General features: G+C 40.1%; 1 protein-coding gene and 1 long non-coding RNA gene across 6 annotated transcripts in view; one reads left to right on the top strand and one right to left on the bottom strand.

Moving 5' to 3' along the window:
• LOC308627717 overlaps positions 1-20,516 on the top strand; it is a 1,107,544-nt gene that overhangs the window by 840,459 nt on the left and 246,569 nt on the right. The window lies entirely within an intron of this gene.
• The window catches only part of CYRIA (CYFIP related Rac1 interactor A), a 108,256-nt gene continuing 106,034 nt past the window's right edge, over positions 18,295-20,516 (bottom strand). For all 5 annotated transcript variants that reach the window (XM_081254286.1, XM_081254289.1, XM_081254287.1 and 2 more), the window contains one exon: positions 18,295-19,876. In XM_081254286.1, coding sequence (XP_081110412.1) covers positions 19,813-19,876 — 64 coding nt within the window. In that variant the 3' untranslated portion in view covers positions 18,295-19,812. The remainder of the gene's footprint in view (positions 19,877-20,516) is intronic.

The raw sequence follows: 20,516 nt of genomic DNA, 5'->3' as shown, positions 1-20,516 counted from the left end.
GGATGGAAAAAGATATTCCATGCAAATGGAAACCAAAAGAAAGCTGGAGTAGCAATTCTCATATCAGACAAAATAGACTTTAAAATAAAGACTACTAGAAGAGACAAAGAAGGACACTACATAATGATCAAGGGATCGATCCAAGAAGAAGATATAACAATTGTAAATATTTATGCACCAAACATAGGAGCACCTCAATATATAAGGCAAATACTAACAGCCATAAAAGGAGAAATCGACAGTAACACAATCATAGTAGGGGACTTTAACACCCCACTTTCACCAATGGACAGATCTTCCAAAATGAAAATAAATAAGGAAACACAAGCTTTAAATGATACATTAAACAAGATGGACTTAATTGATATTTATAGGACATTCCATCCAAAAACAACAGAATACACATTTTTCTCAAGTGCTCATGGAACATTCTCCAGGATAGATCATATCTTGGGTCACAAATCAAGCCTTGGTAAATTTAAGAAAATTGAAATTGTATCAAGTGTCTTTTCTGACCACAATGCTATGAGACTAGATATCAATTACAGGAAAAGAGCTGTAAAAAATACAAACACATGGAGGCTAAACAATACACTACTTAATAACGAAGTGATCACTGAAGAAATCAAAGAGGAAATTAAAAAATACCTAGAAACAAATGACAATGGAGACACGACGACCCAAAACCTATGGGATGCAGCAAAAGCAGTTCTAAGAGGGAAGTTTATAGCAATACAATCCCACCTTAAGAAACAGGAAACATCTCGAATAAACAACCTAACCTTGCACCTAAAGCAATTAGAGAAAGAAGAACAAAAACACCCCAAAGTTAGCAGAAGGAAAGAAATCATAAAAATCAGATCAGAAATAAATGAAAAAGAAATGAAGGAAACGATAGCAAAGATCAATAAAACTAAAAGCTGGTTCTTTGAGAAGATAAACAAAATTGATAAACCATTAGCCAGACTCATCAAGAAAAGAAGGGAGAAGACTCAAATCAATAGAATTAGAAATGAAAAAGGAGAAGTAACAACTGACACTGCAGAAATACAAAAGATCATGAGAGATTACTACAAGCAACTCTATGCCCATAAAATGGACAACCTAGAAGAGATGGACAAATTCTTAGAAATGCACAACCTGCCAAGACTGACTCAGGAAGAAATAGAAAATATGAATAGACCAATCACAAGCACTGAAATTGAAACTGTGATTAAAAATCTTCCATCAAACAAAAGCCCAGGACCAGATGGCTTCACAGGCGAATTCTATCAAACATTTAGAGAAGAGCTAACACCCATCCTTCTCAAACTCTTCCAAACAATATCAGAGGAAGGAACACTCCCAAACTCATTCTACGAGGCCACCATCACCTTGATACCAAAACCAGGCAAGGATGTCACAAAGAAAGAAAACTACAGGCCAATATCACTGATGAACATAGATGCAAAAATCCTCAACAAAATACTAGCAAACAGAATCCAACAGCACATTAAAAGGATCATACACCATGATCAAGTGGGGTTTATTCCAGGAATGCAAGGATTCTTCAATATACGCAAATCAATCAATGTGATACACCATATTAACAAGTTGAAGGAGAAAAACCATATGATCATCTCAATAGATGCAGAGAAAGCTTTCGACAAAATTCAACACCCATTTATGATAAAAACCCTGCAGAAAGTAGGCATAGAGGGAACTTTCCTCAACATCATAAAGGCCATATATGACAAACCCACAGCCAACATTGTCCTCAATGGTGAAAAACTGAAACCATTTCCACTAAGATCAGGAACAAGACAAGGTTGCCCACTCTCACCACTCTTATTCAACATAGTTTTGGAAGTTTTAGCCACAGCAATCAGAGAAGAAAAGGAAATAAAAGGAATCCAAATTGGAAAAGAAGAAGTAAAGCTGTCACTGTTTGCAGATGACATGATACTATACATAGAGAATCCTAAAGATGCTACCGAAAAACTACTAGAACTAATCAATGAATTTGGTAAAGTAGCAGGATACAAAATTAATGTACAGAAATCTCTGGCATTCCTGTACACTAATGATGAAAAATCTGAAAATGAAATCAAGAAAACACTCCCATTTACCATTGCAACAAAAAGAATAAAATATCTAGGAATAAACCTACCTAAGGAGACAAAAGACCTGTATGCAGAAAATTATAAGACACTGATGAAAGAAATTAAAGATGATACAAATAGATGGAGAGATATACCATGCTCCTGGATTGGAAGAATCAATATTGTGAAAATGACTCTACTACCCAAAGCAATCTACAGATTCAATGCAATCCCTATCAAACTACCACTGGCATTTTTCACAGAACTAGAACAAAAAATTTCAAAATTTGTTTGGAAAAACAAAAGACCCCGAATAGCCAAAGCAATCTTGAGAACGAAAAACGGAGCTGGAGGAATCAGGCTCCCTGACTTCAGACTATACTACAAAGCTACAGTAATCAAGACAGTGTGGTACTGGCATAAAAACAGAAAGATAGATCAGTGGATCAGGATAGAAAGCCCAGAGATAAACCCACGCACATATGGCCAACTTATCTTTGATAAAGGAGGCAGGAATGTACAGTGGAGAAAGGACAGCCTCTTCAATAAGTGGTGCTGGGAAAACTGGACAGCGACATGTAAAAGTGTGAGATTAGATCATTCCCTAACACCATACACAAAAATAAGCTCAAAATGGATTAAAGACTTAAATGTAAGGCCAGAAACTATCAAACTCTTAGAGGAAAACATAGGTAGAACACTCTATGACATAAATCACAGCAAGATCCTTTTGGACCCACCTCCTAGAGAAATGGAAATAAAAACAAAGATAAACAAATGGGACCTAATGAAACTTCAAAGCTTTTGCACAGCAAAGGAAACCATAAACAAGACCAAAAGACAACCCTCAGAATGGGAGAAAATATTTGCAAATGAAGCAACTGACAAAGGATTAATCTCCAAAATTTATAAACAGCTCATGCAGCTCAATAGCAAAAAAACAAACAACCCAATCCAAAAATGGGCAGAAGACTTAAATAGGCATTTCTCCAAAGAAGATATACAGACTGCCAACAAACACATGAAAGAATGCTCAACATCATTAATCATTAGAGAAATGCAAATCAAAGCTACAATGAGATATCATCTCACACCAGTCAGAATGGCCATCATCAAGAAATCTAGAAACAATAAATGCTGGAGAGGGTGTGGAAAAAAGGGAACACTCTTGCACTGCTGGTGGGAATGTGAATTGGTACAGCCACTATGGAGAACAGTATGGAGGTTCCTTAAAAAACTAAAAATAGAACTACCATATGACCCAGCAATCCCACTACTAGGCATATACCCTGAGAAAACCATAATTCCAAAAGAGACATGTACCAAAATGTTCATTGCAGCTCTATTCACAATAGCCCGGAGCTGGAAACAACCTAAATGTCCATCATCGGACGAATGGATAAAGAAGATGTGGCACATATATACAATGGAATATTACTCAGCCATAAAAAGAAACGAAACTGAGCTATTTGTAATGAGGTGGATAGACCTAGAGTCTGTCATACAGAGTGAAGTAAGTCAGAAAGAGAAAGACAAATACCGTATGCTAACACATATATACGGAATTTAAAAAAAAAAAAAAAAAGTCATGAAGGACCTAGGGGCAAAACAGGAATAAAGACACAGACCTACTTGAGAATGGACTTGAGGATATGGGGAGGGGGAAGGGTAAGCTGTGACAAAGCGAAAGAGAGGCATGGACATATATACACTACCAAACGTAAGGTAGATAGATAGTGGGAAGCAGCCACAGAGCACAGGGAGATCAGCTCGGTGCTTTGTGACCGCCTGGAGGGGTGGGATGGGGAGGGTGGGAGGGAGGGAGATGCATGAGGGAAGGGATGTGGGAACAGATGTATATGTATGACTGATTCACTTTGTTATAAAGCAGAAACTAATTAAAAAATTAAAAAAAAAAAAAAAATCTCTCAGGAGGGCAGCCACCTTGAAACAGCAGGAAAATAAGCAGCATAGACAGTCAGAACTGTGGTGCTCAGGGAAGAGAAACTCTTACAGGCCGGAGGACTATTCCATGGAAGGAAGGAAAGGGCTTTTTTGGGAGCTGGAGATGCCTAGGTTTGAGGAGGCCAGGAGAGTAGTGGTAAGTGAGAGGGAGAGGCAGGTTTTTAGATCAAGACTGAAAGTGTGGCAACCGACCAGGGCTCAAGAGATCTGTGGAGCTCAACAATTATCCCACAGATGCTTAGGGCAACTCAAGGCCCCAACAGGGCACTGACTCCTAATGTGTAAAGCACACTCTATGAGCTCAGCATCTTCAACCTGTGCCCAGGGCTGTAATACCTCCTTTCCAGATCCTAAAACGTTAGGCATGAACTTTATACTTTCCTCCCGGAGCCCATACATCTGGGCATTTACTATCATCAGTGTCTGGATCCAAGAGCATCCGGGCTCCAAAGAGTAGGAATCACCACAGCTGCGTGTTAACCTCCTTGTTGGTTCTAGTTTCTTGTCTGAGGCATAGACCTCTTTCCTGAGGCGGCTGGATGGAAAGTCTGCTCTTTTTAGGAGAGATGCTGCTCCTACCCTAGAAGTGTGGCCAACACCCATACCAATGTCTGACAATCACAGTAATTGGATTTTGACAAGATACAGTAGACCTCTCAGAAGAGGTGACCCACGTATCATCAGCATGGAAAAAAAAAAATCAGTGGACTTTCTTCGTTCTGCCTTTTGGACGCTGATGTTCATGATATTGTCTTGCTTTTTTTTAGCCTTCTGAGCCTTGGTCATGGTTGGTTAGTCAAAAATGCCACTAAAGGAACCAAAACCCTCCCAGGGCAAGGTGCATGGCAAAGAGGAGGATATGCGTTGTATCTGGCTCCAGACTGGGGTGTGTCAAAACCTGTTACCGTCTGATGCTGGATCTTCTCTCTGGAAGCTGAGCCGCTCTCCAGCTGGAGACAGTCGAATCAGCGCAATGGGAGAGTGACTCAGTGGGACAGGTGGGGTCAGAATGTCTAGCTGACCTTCCCCCCAAGGAGATTCTCCTTCCATTCTTGTCTTGGATGATCTGATTTATATCTTTGATATTGAAGGCAGTTCCTGATACAGGCATGTTGTGTTGGAGACAGCAGAAAGCAGGCAGGGATCTAGCCTTCACCAGTAGGTTGGTCACCATCACAAAATGAAGGCGAAAGACCAGGAAGTGAAGGAGCTGGGCAACAGGGCGCGTGAAGTGGAGCCGAAGAATGGGGGGAAGAAGAGAAATGTAGAAAGGGCTTAGTCAGTGTCTCCGGACCTCTGGGAACTGGGGGTGACCGCACTTTGTTTGGTTTCAGTTTCTACCCATTCCTTTCCTTCCAAAGGAATGTAATGGAGAGTAAATAAATGTTTGAATAATGAATGAAGATCCAAAAAGTAGATCCAGAATCAAGTGAATGTAAAGTAAAACCAAGATATATTTTAGTTGAATATAAAGAATGCATTAAAAAATCAATGTCAGGGCTTCCCTGGTGGCGCAGTGGTTGAGTGTCCGCCTGCCGATGCAGGGGACGTGGGTTCGTGCCCCGGTCCGGGAGGATCCCACGTGCCGTGGAGCCGCTGGGCCCGTGAGCCATGGCCGCTGAGCCTGCGCGTCCGGAGCCTGTGCTCCACAACGGGAGGGGCCTCAATGGTGAGAGGCCCACGTACCGCCAAAAAAAAAAAAAAAATCATTGTCAAACAGCTAACTGAGCAGTGTTCCTTTGGAGGTATAAGCTCCGCACCACTGGGGTGTGCAGGCATCAGCAGAATGGCCCTTTCCTAGGAGTGCCGTGAAAAGGCATCCTGAATGGCATAGCACCCAGGGACACAGGCCGAGCTGTCGTCCTCTGGATTTATGCTGGTCAAGCTGTGAGATACCCAGGTGAGGCGGTCACTTGGGGTTGCCAGACTCCACAGACCACAGCAGGGAATGGAGGGCTTCCCTTGTTCATGGATCCATTGCTAAATTCATGGATGTCAACAACCCTGATTGATCCGTATCTCAAGCTTTTCTCTTAAGTAAAGCACAGACCTGTAAAAAGAAACAAGAGAAGACACAGAAAGCTGGGTGACTGCCACAAGGCTAAATTGGATATGCCATGAGTAATAAAATAAAGATGAAATATGCCTTATTATTTGCAAATTTTAACTAAATCTATTAGAAATATTTAATTGCAGCTATAAAAGTTGTCATCAAAATGGCCTTCCCTAATGTGAACATAAAAAGAGTAGACAATGAAATCTCATTAGTTAATTAAAATTTCTTAATTTAATGAAGTGTCATCCTGATAAAGTTAAATAAATATGGTTTGCTCTGTAGTTTACAAATGAAACCCTGAAAATAAAAATGGTTCAAAAGAATAACATTCTGTGTTTTGCTCATTCATTCATTCTGCGTCCTCACTATAGTTACTGCAACACACAAGCTGTCAAATGTCAGAGCTGGAAGGACCCATGGCAATGCGTGAGACTCAGTAAACATATCTACATGCACAGATGATTATCAGTGCTCAACCATGGCTCATTCAGAGTAAGAAACACTGGGGACCAAAAGCACTTGCACTTTATTAAGGATAAAAAAATTTCATCTGTGGGGGCTTCCCTGGTGGCGCAGTGGTTGAGAGTCCACCTGCCGATGCAGGGGACATGGGTTCGTGCCCCGGTCCGGGAGGATCCCACATGCCGCGGAGCGGCTGGGCCCGTGAGCCATGGCTGCTGAGCCTGCGCATCCGGAGCCTGTGCTCTGCAAGGGGAGAGGCCACAACAGTGAGAGGCCCGCGTACCTCAGAGGAAAAGAGGAAAAAAAAAAAAATTTCATCTGCAAGGATCTTGCTTTAATGGCAGCATTACAGTCATTATCTGTCCTCACTGGGGGAACTGCTCAGTGTAGATGCCAGTGACTGTGTTAAATTGAACATGGGGTGAAAGAATGAGGATGATTGGATGCCTGTCTCTCCCTCGACTGCATGGCACTCATTCCTCACAGATCTCAAAGTGAGTTTAGAAACTCCATTAACTGATAAAGGTCCCAGTACAAGACTTGCTGCAGGCAAATGCAATAACATGGGGGCCCCGGTGAAAAAGTGGACCAACCCCAAGAACCCAGCAAGTGGCATTATTCTGACCTTAGGACATGGGCTGTGTTAACCAGCTGGTGTGTCCAGATCCACTTGGTAAAGGATTCCCTTTCCCCTCCCATCACACCTCTACTTTGATTGAGTGGTAGTCATACACACCACCTGAGCTGAAATCGATCCTGGATCTAGATCTAGTCTTCAGAGATTGACTGACATCATCATTTCTCAACCCTCCATTCATATCCCCTCACCACCTCATGAAGCTGTGTCTTCCCTAGCTCTGAAACATAGCAGTCCCTAGGTTGTGGAGTCCCCAGAGCCCAAGATCCAACTTTGACTTTACTTAGGGCCACAGCAACTGGCAAAAGCTAGCATGTAGAGAAGAACCCCACAAGATGATGAGAGCCATGCACGTTGATGGAGAAGCAGTGTGACCCAATCCCTCACTTATCCACACCATGGTGATTTATCACTGAGCCTGGCTTCCTGCAGGACACTTCAACCTTTAAACCTTCATACATATTAGCTGTGCAGACACACATGTTCAAAATATTGCCCACGTTTCCAGGCCCAGTTTATGGATCACAGGCGCTACGGAGATGGCCCTGATAACTCCATCTTCACATCATCTATATTCCCATTCTTTAGGGAGTCAGAACCATAGAGCTCCTGGGAAGCTTCCATAACCTCTGAACCAGTACTTTTCAAAGTGTGAAGTTCAGTGTCTTTGTTCTTTAGTGCTTCACAGAGATCAGGCAGAGATCACACCTGCTCAGGTAGGTGTCCCGACCCATCACCCCCACCGTGTCAACAAGCGTGACTTATGCTTGTTTACCGGCTGGGATTCTACTTAAGTTTTTATTTGAACAAAGGGGTTTTTAGGCAAAAATATGGAAATCCAAAGGTCTAAATCAGTGTTTCTTAAAATAACTCACATAGATGCATATGGAAAATGAAGATTTCTTGGCTCCTTGCAAAGAAATTCTGATTCAGTAGGTCTGAAATAGAAGCCAGAAAACTGCTTTGCAGAAAATTGTCCAGGAGGTTTTGACACTGACGTTTCAAGGACTGGGGAGCTTGCAAGCCCTCTTCCATAGAACCTTCAGCCATGTAATTCCTCTTCCATAGAACTTTCAGCCATGTAATTCCTCTTCCATAGAACTTTCAGCCGTGTAAGTCCTCTTCCATAGAACTTTCTGCCATGATGGAAATGCTCTCTCTCTGTGTCACTACAGTAGTCATTATATGTGGCTACCGAACATTTGAAATGTGGCTAGTAAGACTGAGGAACTAAATTTTAAAATTTACTTAATTTTACCTAATTTAAATTTAAGTAGTTACATGTGGTTAGTAGCTACCACCGGGATGGTACAATACTGATGTTCTCCCCGGGAAAAAGTTTGCCCTGTAACATCCTTAAGTGTTAGACATACATTTTTTTTTTCTCAAAGACCTCTTTGTCTACAACGAAACATTTTCGGGTTGGGTTGCATTAATTAATTTGCTTATCTCCCATTTAATATGTATCTGGAATATATGGATAAACAAATTAGGGTCCCTTTCTTCAAAAAGCTCAGAATCTAGTGAGGAAGATTTTAGTCAGGGAAATCAGCAAGTCCAGTCACGTCAAAAGAAGTAAAGAGATTCCGATCTTGGCAGACTGATTTTAATTCATTCTGAGTCCTTCAGTTTCTAACATCCACAAGGGCTTTATATCAGGTAAGTTTCTGCTTCAATAGTTAGAGCCGCTATGGAACTCCAGCAATCACCTGCTGATGGGGAGGACCACGGCAATTAAAGGCATAGGCTCTGGAATGAGACAGCTTGGGTCCTAATCTTCCATCTGACCTTTATTAGCTGTGTGCCCTTGGGAAACTTAATCCAACCTCTCTGTGCCTCCGTTTTCTCATCTGTAAAATGGGGATAGTACTATCACCTACCCTCAGGTATTGCTGTGAAGAGTCATTGGGATAAAGTATGCTAAGAGCTGAACCCACTGCCTATACATACACACAGTGAGAGCCCATAATCGGGCAAGTTTCTATAGCACAGTGATTGACCGCATGAACTCTGGAACTCGGCTGCCTCGTTTAGAATCCCAGACCTGCCACTTACAGCTCTGAGAACCTGGAGCAGTTACTTTACTTCTTTGTGCCTCAATTTTCTCCTCTGTAAAAATGGGATTTATTAAATCGTAGGGATCGTGTAGAGAGGTTAATATGCATAATTAACTTATGGTCTAGCTCCTGGTACAATGCATAAGCATTTATATTTATTTGTACCCTCACTACTAATTGTTGGTTTTCTCTCTTCAGTCTATATTTTCCAAGTCATCCTCCCACACATCAGTCAGAATAATCTCTGAAAGGCAGAAATTTGACCGTGTTATGTTTCAGTTTAAAGTCTTTCCATATCTTCCTATCACCCTCATAGCCTTTCACTTTCTTGTTTGGCCTCACCTCTCATTGGGTTTCCATCTTTTATCTCCCACCTCCAGGAAAAACAAAACCCATATGCTCCATCCATATAAAGCCCCTGATGGTGTTATGGCTTCTTGCCTTTGCACATGATGCTATTTCTATCTGAAACAGTTGCCCTCTATCCCTTGCCCCTCTGGGGGGTATCAAAGCTCTTCTAGTCTTCAAAGCTCAGCTGCCTTTGCCAAGATAACCTCCTTGACTTCCCCCCAACCAGGCTAGGTTAGGTTTCCCATGTCCTTCCTGTCACGTGACTTTGTGTTTATCTCTATCATAATACTTACCGAATTGAATCATATTTATGTCCCCCCAATAGAACATGAATTTTCTGACTTTCATAACCATATCATTGGCAATTAGCACATGGGTTTTATACTCAATGTAAGTAAGTCAGTAAGTGAGAAATAAAAAAAAAAGGGGGGGGGACCGAGTTCTGGGCAAGAAATAAAGGATATTTTCGTAGAGAACTTCCTCCCTTTTATCCCCGGGTCAATGATCTTCACTTATCACCACAAGAATTCAGAGATGCTAATTTGACACCCCTTTGAAAAAATTGTACATGTGAAACTATAATTCCACAGGTACAGTCTAGTTGTCTTGAGGTTACAAAATGAGCTAATAACAGGTAGTTTAAATCAACATACCATGCATGGCTGCTTCTCAAACAGCCCAACTCTGTCTAAGGCTAGAAGGGGACATTTATTAAAAACACTGGCAAAGTCTGTCAGAGTGAGACCTTTCATATCCATAATTCCTACCATCTGTAACATCTTATGTTACATAAGATCCCAAATTACCAGTAGCAGTGTTAATCCATCATCTGTCCTAAATATTTTTAGATGTTCTTTATATACTCTACTTAGCTCCCCTTTCTGTTTTTATAAATGTATGTGCTTTACTTGCCACAATTAATTTTATGCTGACTTTATCATATCATGGGACAATCCAAAATCCTTTGGGATGATTTTTCAGAAGTAGTATAAGGTATAAAAACGAGTTATATTGAAACCAAAGAAAAAATTCCAAGTCTCTTAATTAAAAAGAGGCATTCAAGTTTTCTCTTCCCACCATAAAGTATTACAAATATAATTTCCTACAGGATTATTGTTTCTATCTAGATAAGAAGTTACTCTATAAAATTTGTGTTATTATTTGTAATAAAAGGAAAAAATACACTTCCAGTAAATTATTAATGCTAATGATTTCAGATTGCATCTATTCTATCTGTTCTTAATCTGCATGAGAGAGTTATTTACTCTTCAAGTTACACTTTGACCTACAGAAACTCTTAGTCAAATAAATATGAGCTATTATTTACCATCTGATAAATAAGAAGGTTCTACACCTCTGCATCTCTATGTCTTTTGTAATGGTAACACGATCTCATATTCCTGAATAGAATTGTCAGCCTTGTGAAGTACTGAGCTACTATTTGACAAAAATTTAGACGCAAAGGCTGGAAATTATACCCCAAAGAGCCTAAAAAAAAAATAAAACCTTATCATTGGCACACTTTACAAATGGATGGAGATGATTTTGTATGTGTAACATACAAGATGGGTTCCCACACCAGATCCCCTAGGCCTAGCCAAGATGTCAGGGGCAGCTTCAGTGGGCAGTTCCCATACGCACTGTCAGTGGCCTGCCAGAGGTTGGACTATCTTTCTCCACTTTTCTGTTTCCTGGCTTTCTCTGAAATGAAGGAAGGTTGCTCAGTCCATTCACAAGTGCAGCCCAGGGGGCTGGCAAACTGTGCATGGATGCTCCAGCAACCAGTCTTCAAGGAGATGATATTTAGGAGTTTCTGTACAGCTCCTTAGAGAGTTTTCAGAAGGACTGGGCCCTCCTTGTCCTCAGAAGTAACTTGCTCAACAGTGCATCTGTTATTAGGTCCTCCTCCTGCCCTGTCTCTTTCTCTCTGTTCTCCTGCCCCTGCTCCCTGGGTTCATCTCCTAAATAAACTACTTGTGACTAAGTCCTAGCATTAGGCTCTGCTTCTGGGGGGAATTCAAACTAAGATATCAGGCTACAAAGAAAACCTTGATTAATTCCAAAATGATAGCAGTGGTATAGGTCACACATTCTGATCATGATACAATAATACTAACATTAATGACAAAACTGGAGTACAAAACCCAACAAAATCCTTAACTCCTTAGATATTTAAAATTACTCCTAAAATATGCATAAATGGAAGAAAAATTACACTCAGAGTATAAAATAACCTAGTAAAAATGATAATGAGGTGAAGCTAAAGATATTGTCATAGAAAAATGCATTTCCTAAAAGGGTTTTTTCATGAACAGAGGAAAAAAAACCCACTAAATATTCCCAGAAGACATTATAAAAATAAGAAATAAGATAAATAAGGTAAAAAATAAAATAAGGAACTTTAACTAACAAAGTGGGAAATAATGAAGATAAAAAATTACTACAATAGACAATAAATATGACTAATGATTGGTCACTAGGTGCAAGGCCCTTTGTCACATTTTTATAATTAACATAATTTCACAGATGATAAAATTGAGGCACAAATAAAGTTGCCCAAGATTACACATTTAGTAAGTTATGTGACCTGAATGAAAACCTAGGCTGCTGTTTGGACTTTGAGTGCCTTCCCTCTCTTAAATCATAAACTGCTATTCAATAGCTTCTTCTTACAACATACACACACATGCACATGTGCATACATGTATATACAAACATGAACAGATAAATCATGTATTTGTCTGGTCAAGGTAAAAAAAAAGAAACACAAATTCAAAAATGTTAATTCTAAGGAAGTAGATGCAACCACAGGTAAAGAGAAAATAATAAAATAATGAATAATTTCTAAAAGGTTTTGCTAAGTATTTTTAAATGTGGATAAAATGTACCATTTTTCTATGAAAATGCAAACTACTTAAATCAAAAGAAATGTATAGACTACATGAACCAACCTCACAAATATGGAAAAATTCAACACTATTTACTGAGAATACTTGCCTAAACATGTCAGTTGAGATGGTTTCTTAAGTGACTAGTGACTATTGTTAGATCTTCAAATGGTACATAATTATTATTTTTTAAATTACAGAGTTGATTGAAAAAAAAAGATTCTTTTAAAGAAGTCTCAGATGTGGATTACTATTTCTATGACATATTTGGGCAAGAGAAAAAAAATGAGACCTAAGCACAGCTGTTCACCATTAATCTCTCCGGTACCACCTACATCTGAGAATGGTATAATGGAGATGGGAACATGGTAACATGCAGGAAAGAGTACCTAACTTCACTTGGGTAAAGCATGGAAAGAGCCAAAGAAGAAAAGCCATTTGAGCAATGTCTTAAAGGATGAACAGGATTTCACAAGACAAATTAGGGGAAGCAGAATTTCAGGCAGAAGGAACAGTGTTATTAGCAATGTTATAAATATGAAGAAAATAGATGTTATATCAGAAAACTGTGAATGTTTTTTATAGCATGGAAAAATGGGATGCATGTTTGATAGAAGGTAAGTGAGATGGGAAAATTAAGTTGTTAGGTTTGATTAAGCAGTGTTTCTGCAGAATGCTAATGTCCATGAGAAATCATAGATGTTCTGTGAAGTATGAATTCTGTAGACAAACACATTTGAGAATTGCTACATATCATATGCTCTACCCTCCTGTGGAGATTTACAATGAGTAAAGAATTCTAGTAGAAAAAAGAGTAAGTAAATAAAATAATCTGTTTAACCTGTTTCACAAGTACTTGAAAATTGATTTTCTTTTCATGGAACACCAACTAACATCTCCAAGACTATACTTCAGGGAACTTGCTAAAGGCAATAGTATGGCACAACATTGTCAAACATATGTCACAGAAAGATGTGGTAGCTGTATGCAGAATGGATTAGAGGAGGGGGAAAGTAAAGGCTGAGTGACCTTCTAAAGAAGAGATGGTAAAGCTTGGAGTAAATAAAGCAAAATGAACTGAGGAGAATTTGACAGATTTTGAGAGCTCTTTAGAAAGGATATTTGTTTTAGGTCTTAATAATCAGCTGGAGGAATAGGGGTAAAGAAGAGGAGAGATTTATTTTTATGAGTTTGGTTTGAATTTTAAAATATTGTGAATATGAAAACACAAGATGATATATGGGCCTTTCCAAAACTACTTCCTGCCCATCTTATGCGATATTCAGAAGTCCCAATACAAAGAAAAATGCTTTTCCAGCTACCATGAAACTTTAATTTTCTGAGGAACATATTGTCTTGATAACCAGAGTTCTAGAGACAGAGTTGAGCCAACGAATAGGACTTATGGATTCTAGGGTACATGGTGGTGGACGGTCAGGGCGACAGGCCTAGATTGCTGTCCAAGGTGCTGAATCGATTGGTCAAGTTATTGGAAATTGCTTCACTTGCGCTTCTGCCTCTGCCTCAAGGTCAACTGTCTGATGGAGTAGCAGCCTAGCACCAGACCAAGCAGAACTTCATCCAACTAGCATGGCTGCCCTTGCCAGAACTAGCTGACTCTGACTTTTGATCAAGACAACAGCTTGATTTCTCAGCTGGACTCCTGGCAGATCTGCTGCAAGCTGCAAACTCTCTGTGTCCACAGAGGCTAAAAATACCCTGACAGGTAGGTAAACATTTCCTCCACGAATAAAGTCGACCAGTCAGAGGAGCTGGTAGTTTGTGGCTGTGGATGGCTGTGAGCTGTAGAAATTAATTATCAGGGTCTCCTTTCAGCACACTCAAGTTTCAGGACCCTGACATTTTCTCTTTGCAGGCAGCTTCTATTGGCCACTGGCCTATGTTGAGCTTGACACTCTGTAGGTCATATTTTCTGCCCACAGGAACTTACAAATCTAATGGACAAACCAAACACATAATTTAAAGTACTATGCAGTGGCCTATATTTAACATCAAATAAATTAAATGCGTTAGGAGCCAAAAGGAGAGGATTCGCATGCACTGGGTGAGTTAGGTAAAGCTTCATGGAGGAAGTGGATCATCAAGTTTACTTGAAGCCCAAGTAAACTTCAGATAGACAGGGAGGAAGAGGGTGTGCATTAAAGACAGCATCACAGGAGTGGAAATGCCCAGGCAACATTTTGGAGATAGTAAATACTCACCTGGTTCAGCCTAGAGCTCCCTATCCTTTCATCCTCCCCACCCCTATTCACATGTAACACCACCACCTCTATAACTTCTCCCCATAGTGATAGCATTATTTCTATCACACAAAAGGAATAAAAAAATCCTTTCAAATCTATTGAAATTTGGAGGGAGATAATTTTAGAGCCTCCTCCAAGTACTTTTGATATTTCCTAGAGACAAGCTTCTTCAAGGTGTAAGAAGCCTTTTAGAACTACCAGTCCTCAAGGCACAACATGGACGACTTTAGCTCTTGGGTGGCTTAGGAAGGTTAATAAAATATAGCTTCTGACTTGAGAAAAAGCCTGTTATGGGGCAAACAAGGACAATTTAAAATGAACAGAAAGTGCAGGCAGAGAGAAAGAGGAATCTGGAAATGTGCAGTTTGATAGTGAAACTGGAAGATCTAATAGAGAAAAGACTATTTTGAGTTTACAAGAACTTTCAGCCTAAAAGACACTTTCTAAACTAAATTCTGGGACATCAGGCAAGGGAAGAGCTAGAGTAATGAAAATAAAGTCCCAGGAACTTGATGTGACCAGGGCAGAAAAATTCCCTTCTTTGGAGTTTGACCTGTGAGCTGGAGCAGACAGAATGGCCAAGACCTTTCTATTTGCTGAGTGAGAGGTACCTGTAGGATGTGCTCAGTCAGGCTGGAGGTTACTAGTAGCGACCAGGATTTTGGTATTGGATAGATTAATGTGCTTAATGAATATGAATAGTTTAAATAAATTAATCAACATTATACAGTATTATTTAATTGGTCATTTACATTGTGATGACTAATTATCCTACACACCTTTCAAACAGCAAACATCTAGAAATTCTGTCTGCTTACTGATAACTTAAAGCACGAAATCAGGTGTGACTATGGATCGCAAATATTCACCAGGTTTCAGGAATGTGCCATCTGAGCTCTTCTTTACCATCCTTCCAAGAGAACTCTGATTAACAACCAAATTTCTGGTTGGTATGAAGGATATTCAGTTCCTCACCAGCTGCGCTCCTCTTGACAATTACACTTATGCTTACTCATTTCTTTTTCATGTCTTTTGACTCTCATCACTTATTTAATTAGGGTCTCTCTCTCTCCTTCTTCTCTCTCTCTCTCTCGTTCAAAGGCCCCTTTCATTTTCTCTCTTTCCAGCTTTTGTCCGTTTATAATTTGTCTGTGTCAATTTACAGAAAATTTACCATTCCTATTCATTTCCCTTTGTGTTTTGTATATGGCATCATGGAAGGTCTCTACTGGGGACTCTAACCCACTGAGAGTGCACACAGTTAGGTCTTAGGTGATTAGCTTAAAAGGTTCAGGGATTAAAAGTAATGCTCTAGAAAAGTTTCAGTGTTTAATAGTTAAGAGAATTGCTTTAGAGTTTACGTTGCCTGAAAAATGAACTTTTGTGGAATAGGCTATTTGCTAATTTTGTCAAATCCATAAAGTGCTACTGTACTCAAGAGAAAAAATAAAAGAGCAAATAAATGCTCTTTTATTTCTCAGCATCCTTGAATAAGTAGGTCTCATGCGACTCTAGATATCAGTCACGTATCCCTGTATTTTATGCCTTTAAAAAAAAATAATGGGGGTCTCTGCTGAAATGAATAAATACAGCTGGTACCAGACTAGTTCATTTTGGGTATTTCAGATTTTGGGTATAGGAAGTAATTGAGGCATAGAGAGGTGACGGGCAGCTGGTGTGATTTCCTGGTCCGCAGAGCAGGTGTTTAGCAAATATCTATGTTTAGCAAGTATCTGTGATCATGTGCTTATTACCCACTTCACCTTGAACATCATATAAAAGAGGTGTATTTTTAAATATATGTACCAAACTTTAATTTTCATTTCACACTCAAAACTTCTGTACAAAAAGAGGCAAAGCAGGCAAAAAAAAAAAATTACAGGGACTTCAGCAAACAATATACAACAACTTTTAAACAGCTTTGTGTATACAACAGCCTTTATAGATGTAGTGGGGAAATTGGGTTCCAAAGTTTTTTGTTTCTTTAAGATAAAATTCCAATGTTTATTATTAACATCTAGAAAAATTTGTATCTGTCTGGGATACAAGATTGAGTTAGAAGTTTCTGATGTCTACTGCACCATTAGATTCCAAGATTGAGAGAGCTTCATTTTTCTTTTGAGAAAGCATGAAATTACTGTTATTTAAATGTGATGATGTATTAAAAAACCTCAGTTTACCATTAATAACTTGATACGATGGTGATGGCTAGGAGCAAACACCGATGAAGCATACTATTAACTAATAGTTAAAGGATAGTATCCAGGATTCCCTTTCTGGTTGTTAATTAATACTCCAGCCCCAATGGGCCACCACAATTCAAAACGTTCATTGTCACTTTGTTTTACTAATTCCTAGTGGCACATAAAAGGTTTCCAAGAACAAAGTTATAATGCCAAAGTAGCAGTGCATCTGAGAAATGTAATTTTCACCTTGTTGCTTGCCCCAAAATAAATATCTGAGTAATGGAAAACACTTTTATTTGAAAACAATGAGACATCAAATATGAAGGATAGTTAACATTGACATGGATACTGTGGCTAGCACTTTCCCCTGAACCACTCACAGGCTGTGGACACATGTGCATGCAGCACAAAAAGCTGTGAATTTTCAAGGATGTCTGATGCCTGGTGGACAGTCTGTTAAAAGAATGTCTCCCACAATAGCTCCGGAGTGGACTCAAGGCCCATCACCTGTTAGTGATCACAGACATTCAGTTAACCGTCCCCCTGATAGTCAGAGACAATAGTTCAGGTCCTGGGCTTTTGAGAATCCAGGTACTAGTGAATCTTGGCTTTGAAACAAGGTGGCTTGGCTAAATCGGGGCAGGCCGGCAGCCTCTCCCATATGTTTGGTCCCATTTGATAGAAAGTCTAATTAAAAATTATAAACGTGCTCAACTATTTACTCTGCAAGTCCTTTCCCCTCTCCAAGACTTAATCTCCTTCCCTGATACGGGAGGAAAGTAAACCCGGTGACGATAAACATTGAGTGCATCTATATTTCTAGTCTTGACAGTTGTTTCCCAAAGATAACATGGGGCTGCCAAGTAAAAGAACATTTCTTAAGCTGAATATTTAATGAATTTGTTTACCCAGTGTTATCCTCATTTCTGGCTTCCTCTAGGGTTTTAGAATGCCTAGGTTTGGAAAGGTCTTGCAAGCCATCTAGTGCATTTCTGTTCTGATGAGAGAACCCTCATCCAAGCAGCTGTACTTGTTCAGCTTGAAAAGCTCCAAGGAAAAGGGCCTTTCCTCTCCTTGTTGACTGACATTTAGATACAGACTGGGTAATCTGTTCTGTCACTTGAATGGATTTCTTTATTAAACATAAACAAAACCAAAGTATGTCTCTCCTCTTCTTGGAGGACTCAAGGGAATGCCAGCTGGCCACCAAAGTCAGGAAAGTAATGGTGTGACACCTCAATCCTTGGGACATTGTGAATGACACCAAACCCTGATATAACCAAACCCAACTTCGGGAATTACCATTCCCTGGGCAACTCTTTCCTTCCATCAGAAATAGGCAAGCAATTATATGGTTCAGGCTGAGGGTTTATTTAAAAGCATCCAGTATCACCCCCAGAGTATGTATGCATAGGCCACGTGGTGAAAAAGAAAGGGCATGGAGTCAGGAACGAGGCGTCCTGGGTTCTAGTCCTACATGGGGGTGATCCTGTTAGACTTCATCCTCTGTCTCAGTTTTCCACTGGAGACCAGAATAGGAGATTTCCAAGATTCCATTCTAAGCTCTGTCTGCAGACACAATGACCCTTGTCATATTGCTAAGCATCAAGGCAAGGTGGGGTGATGCTTACTGGACTCTACTTACAAAGGAAGGCTGTGAGAGTCAGTCTTTTTATTGGCTCATAGTCTTGTAGGACTACTGGAGATTATCTGTTTTATTTGCCCATTTTATAGATGAGGAAAAGTGAGACACAGAGAACTTGAGTGAATTTCCCAAGATCACTCTGTGAATCAACAGGGCTAGGACTCAATCCAGGTACTCAAGCCAGAGTTTATACATTGCAACAACCTAGCAGTTGGGTCGTGAAGGAGCTGCCATTTAAATATTAGATAACCAGAAAATGAAAATCTCCCCTCTAAGTTCCTCTAGCTTTCTGGTAACTAATTAAGAGTCTAGGTCTCTGCTGCCACATGGATGGCCCCCAGAGGACAGGGCTCCTATTAGGAGGGGGTGTGTACCCAGTGCTCCACAGACAACAGGAGCGTTAGCAACCTCACCCACAATTTTAGCCAGAGCTCCATATCCCTGTCCCTGGAGACAGAGGGTTGAAGCAGAGAGATGACTGTCCTGTTGCCTGGGTGCCCTTCCTCCCCACCTGGGCCCCACTTCCACGACAGCCACCAACCCATCCACCACAGCACATCTATCTATTCTTGCTTCTCTCCCATGAACTGATGCAAACACACTGATTTTTCCTCTTGCAAAACGGAAAGGGAACATTAGAGGGTATAAATCAAAACAGGAAGAGAGTATGCTGATAACTAAAATACATGCAACAAAAAAAGTTGCACCTGTGCTGCGCTGTCTGAGGAAAGAGAGGGGGTGTGCTGAATTCCAAACACTTGGCTTTGTGTCTCCACGTGCATTTGTCTTTTCTGGGATCCCACTCTCTCTGTCAGTTGTGTTTCTTGTAGTTGAGCTGACCCAGGAAATCAAATACTTCGTGTTTCTATAACTATACTTCCTAGAGAGATTACACATCTAGAATTAAAACATGACCACAAGCTATTAGGAATTTCTGATTGTTAAAGGTGTAAGGAACTCCAATAGCAAAGATCAATGTCTCCAAAATTTTCCATTTGGAGAAGGGGTTTTCGTTTCAGACATCGAAGATAAGGCTCTCCAGTCAATTTATGCTCTGCTGGGTTGAGTCAGTCAGGATACAAATGAAGGTCCATATATTTCAGGGACAAGAAGGAAACGGTTATGTAAGTACACGAGTATTAACATCAATCTGTATTAAATTATGTAAACATATACATCTTCTGAGGTCAGTTCAAAGATCCTCTTCACTGAGCAAAGCTTTACTGAAGCATTGCTCGAATCTGTTTGGAAGTTGATTCATCATTCAAGTGTTTTGTAGTGAACCTGGATGGAGAGAAAATGATGGCGGTCAGTGTGCAAACAGCACTCTGAGAAAGCTTCGATCGTGACTCTCCAGCTCATCTTTACCTTGGGAGACACAACTGATATTTAGAAATCAAACTTGGCACTGGTTCTTTAGACAAAGAGCCACACTTCAATGCCCAGAGTAGTCTCAGAGTTAATATTTGGTCCTTCCTTCCAAAGGAGTTTTATGTTATGGTTATTAAACAAGTAGATCTTCCACCTAATCAAATAATTTCACAGAGGAGACACAAGCAATCTCATTTTCCAGGGAGGCAGACTTCACGTGCTTGAGTGCAGGATCTTGGCCATCTAGGCCACCCCTGCTGAGTCACAAATATTAAAATATGGGTTTGCATATAACAACATCACCCAATACTTAAACTGTTAGGGTTTTCTACTTTTATGGGAATGCTTGTCCTCACTGGCACCACAAGGGGGCACGAAGGCAGGTCCATATACTGAAGAAAAGTGGTGTAATTTATCTCCTCACATTAACTGGTGTAGAAATAGTTCATGAAAAGAAAGGAAAAGAGAAGTAACATGTTAATAAAATCTTGACCGCGTCCCAAGCACTCCATGGAAGTTTTTCACTCACACTAACTCTTTGTAGGACAGGTTA

The sequence above is a fragment of the Mesoplodon bidens genome, assembly GCF_964165515.1.
Source record: "Mesoplodon bidens genome assembly, chromosome: 14".
Lineage (NCBI taxonomy): Eukaryota > Metazoa > Chordata > Mammalia > Artiodactyla > Ziphiidae > Mesoplodon > Mesoplodon bidens.
The sequence above is the reverse complement of the archived record's forward strand: the minus strand, read 5'-3'. Positions and strand labels throughout refer to the sequence as shown.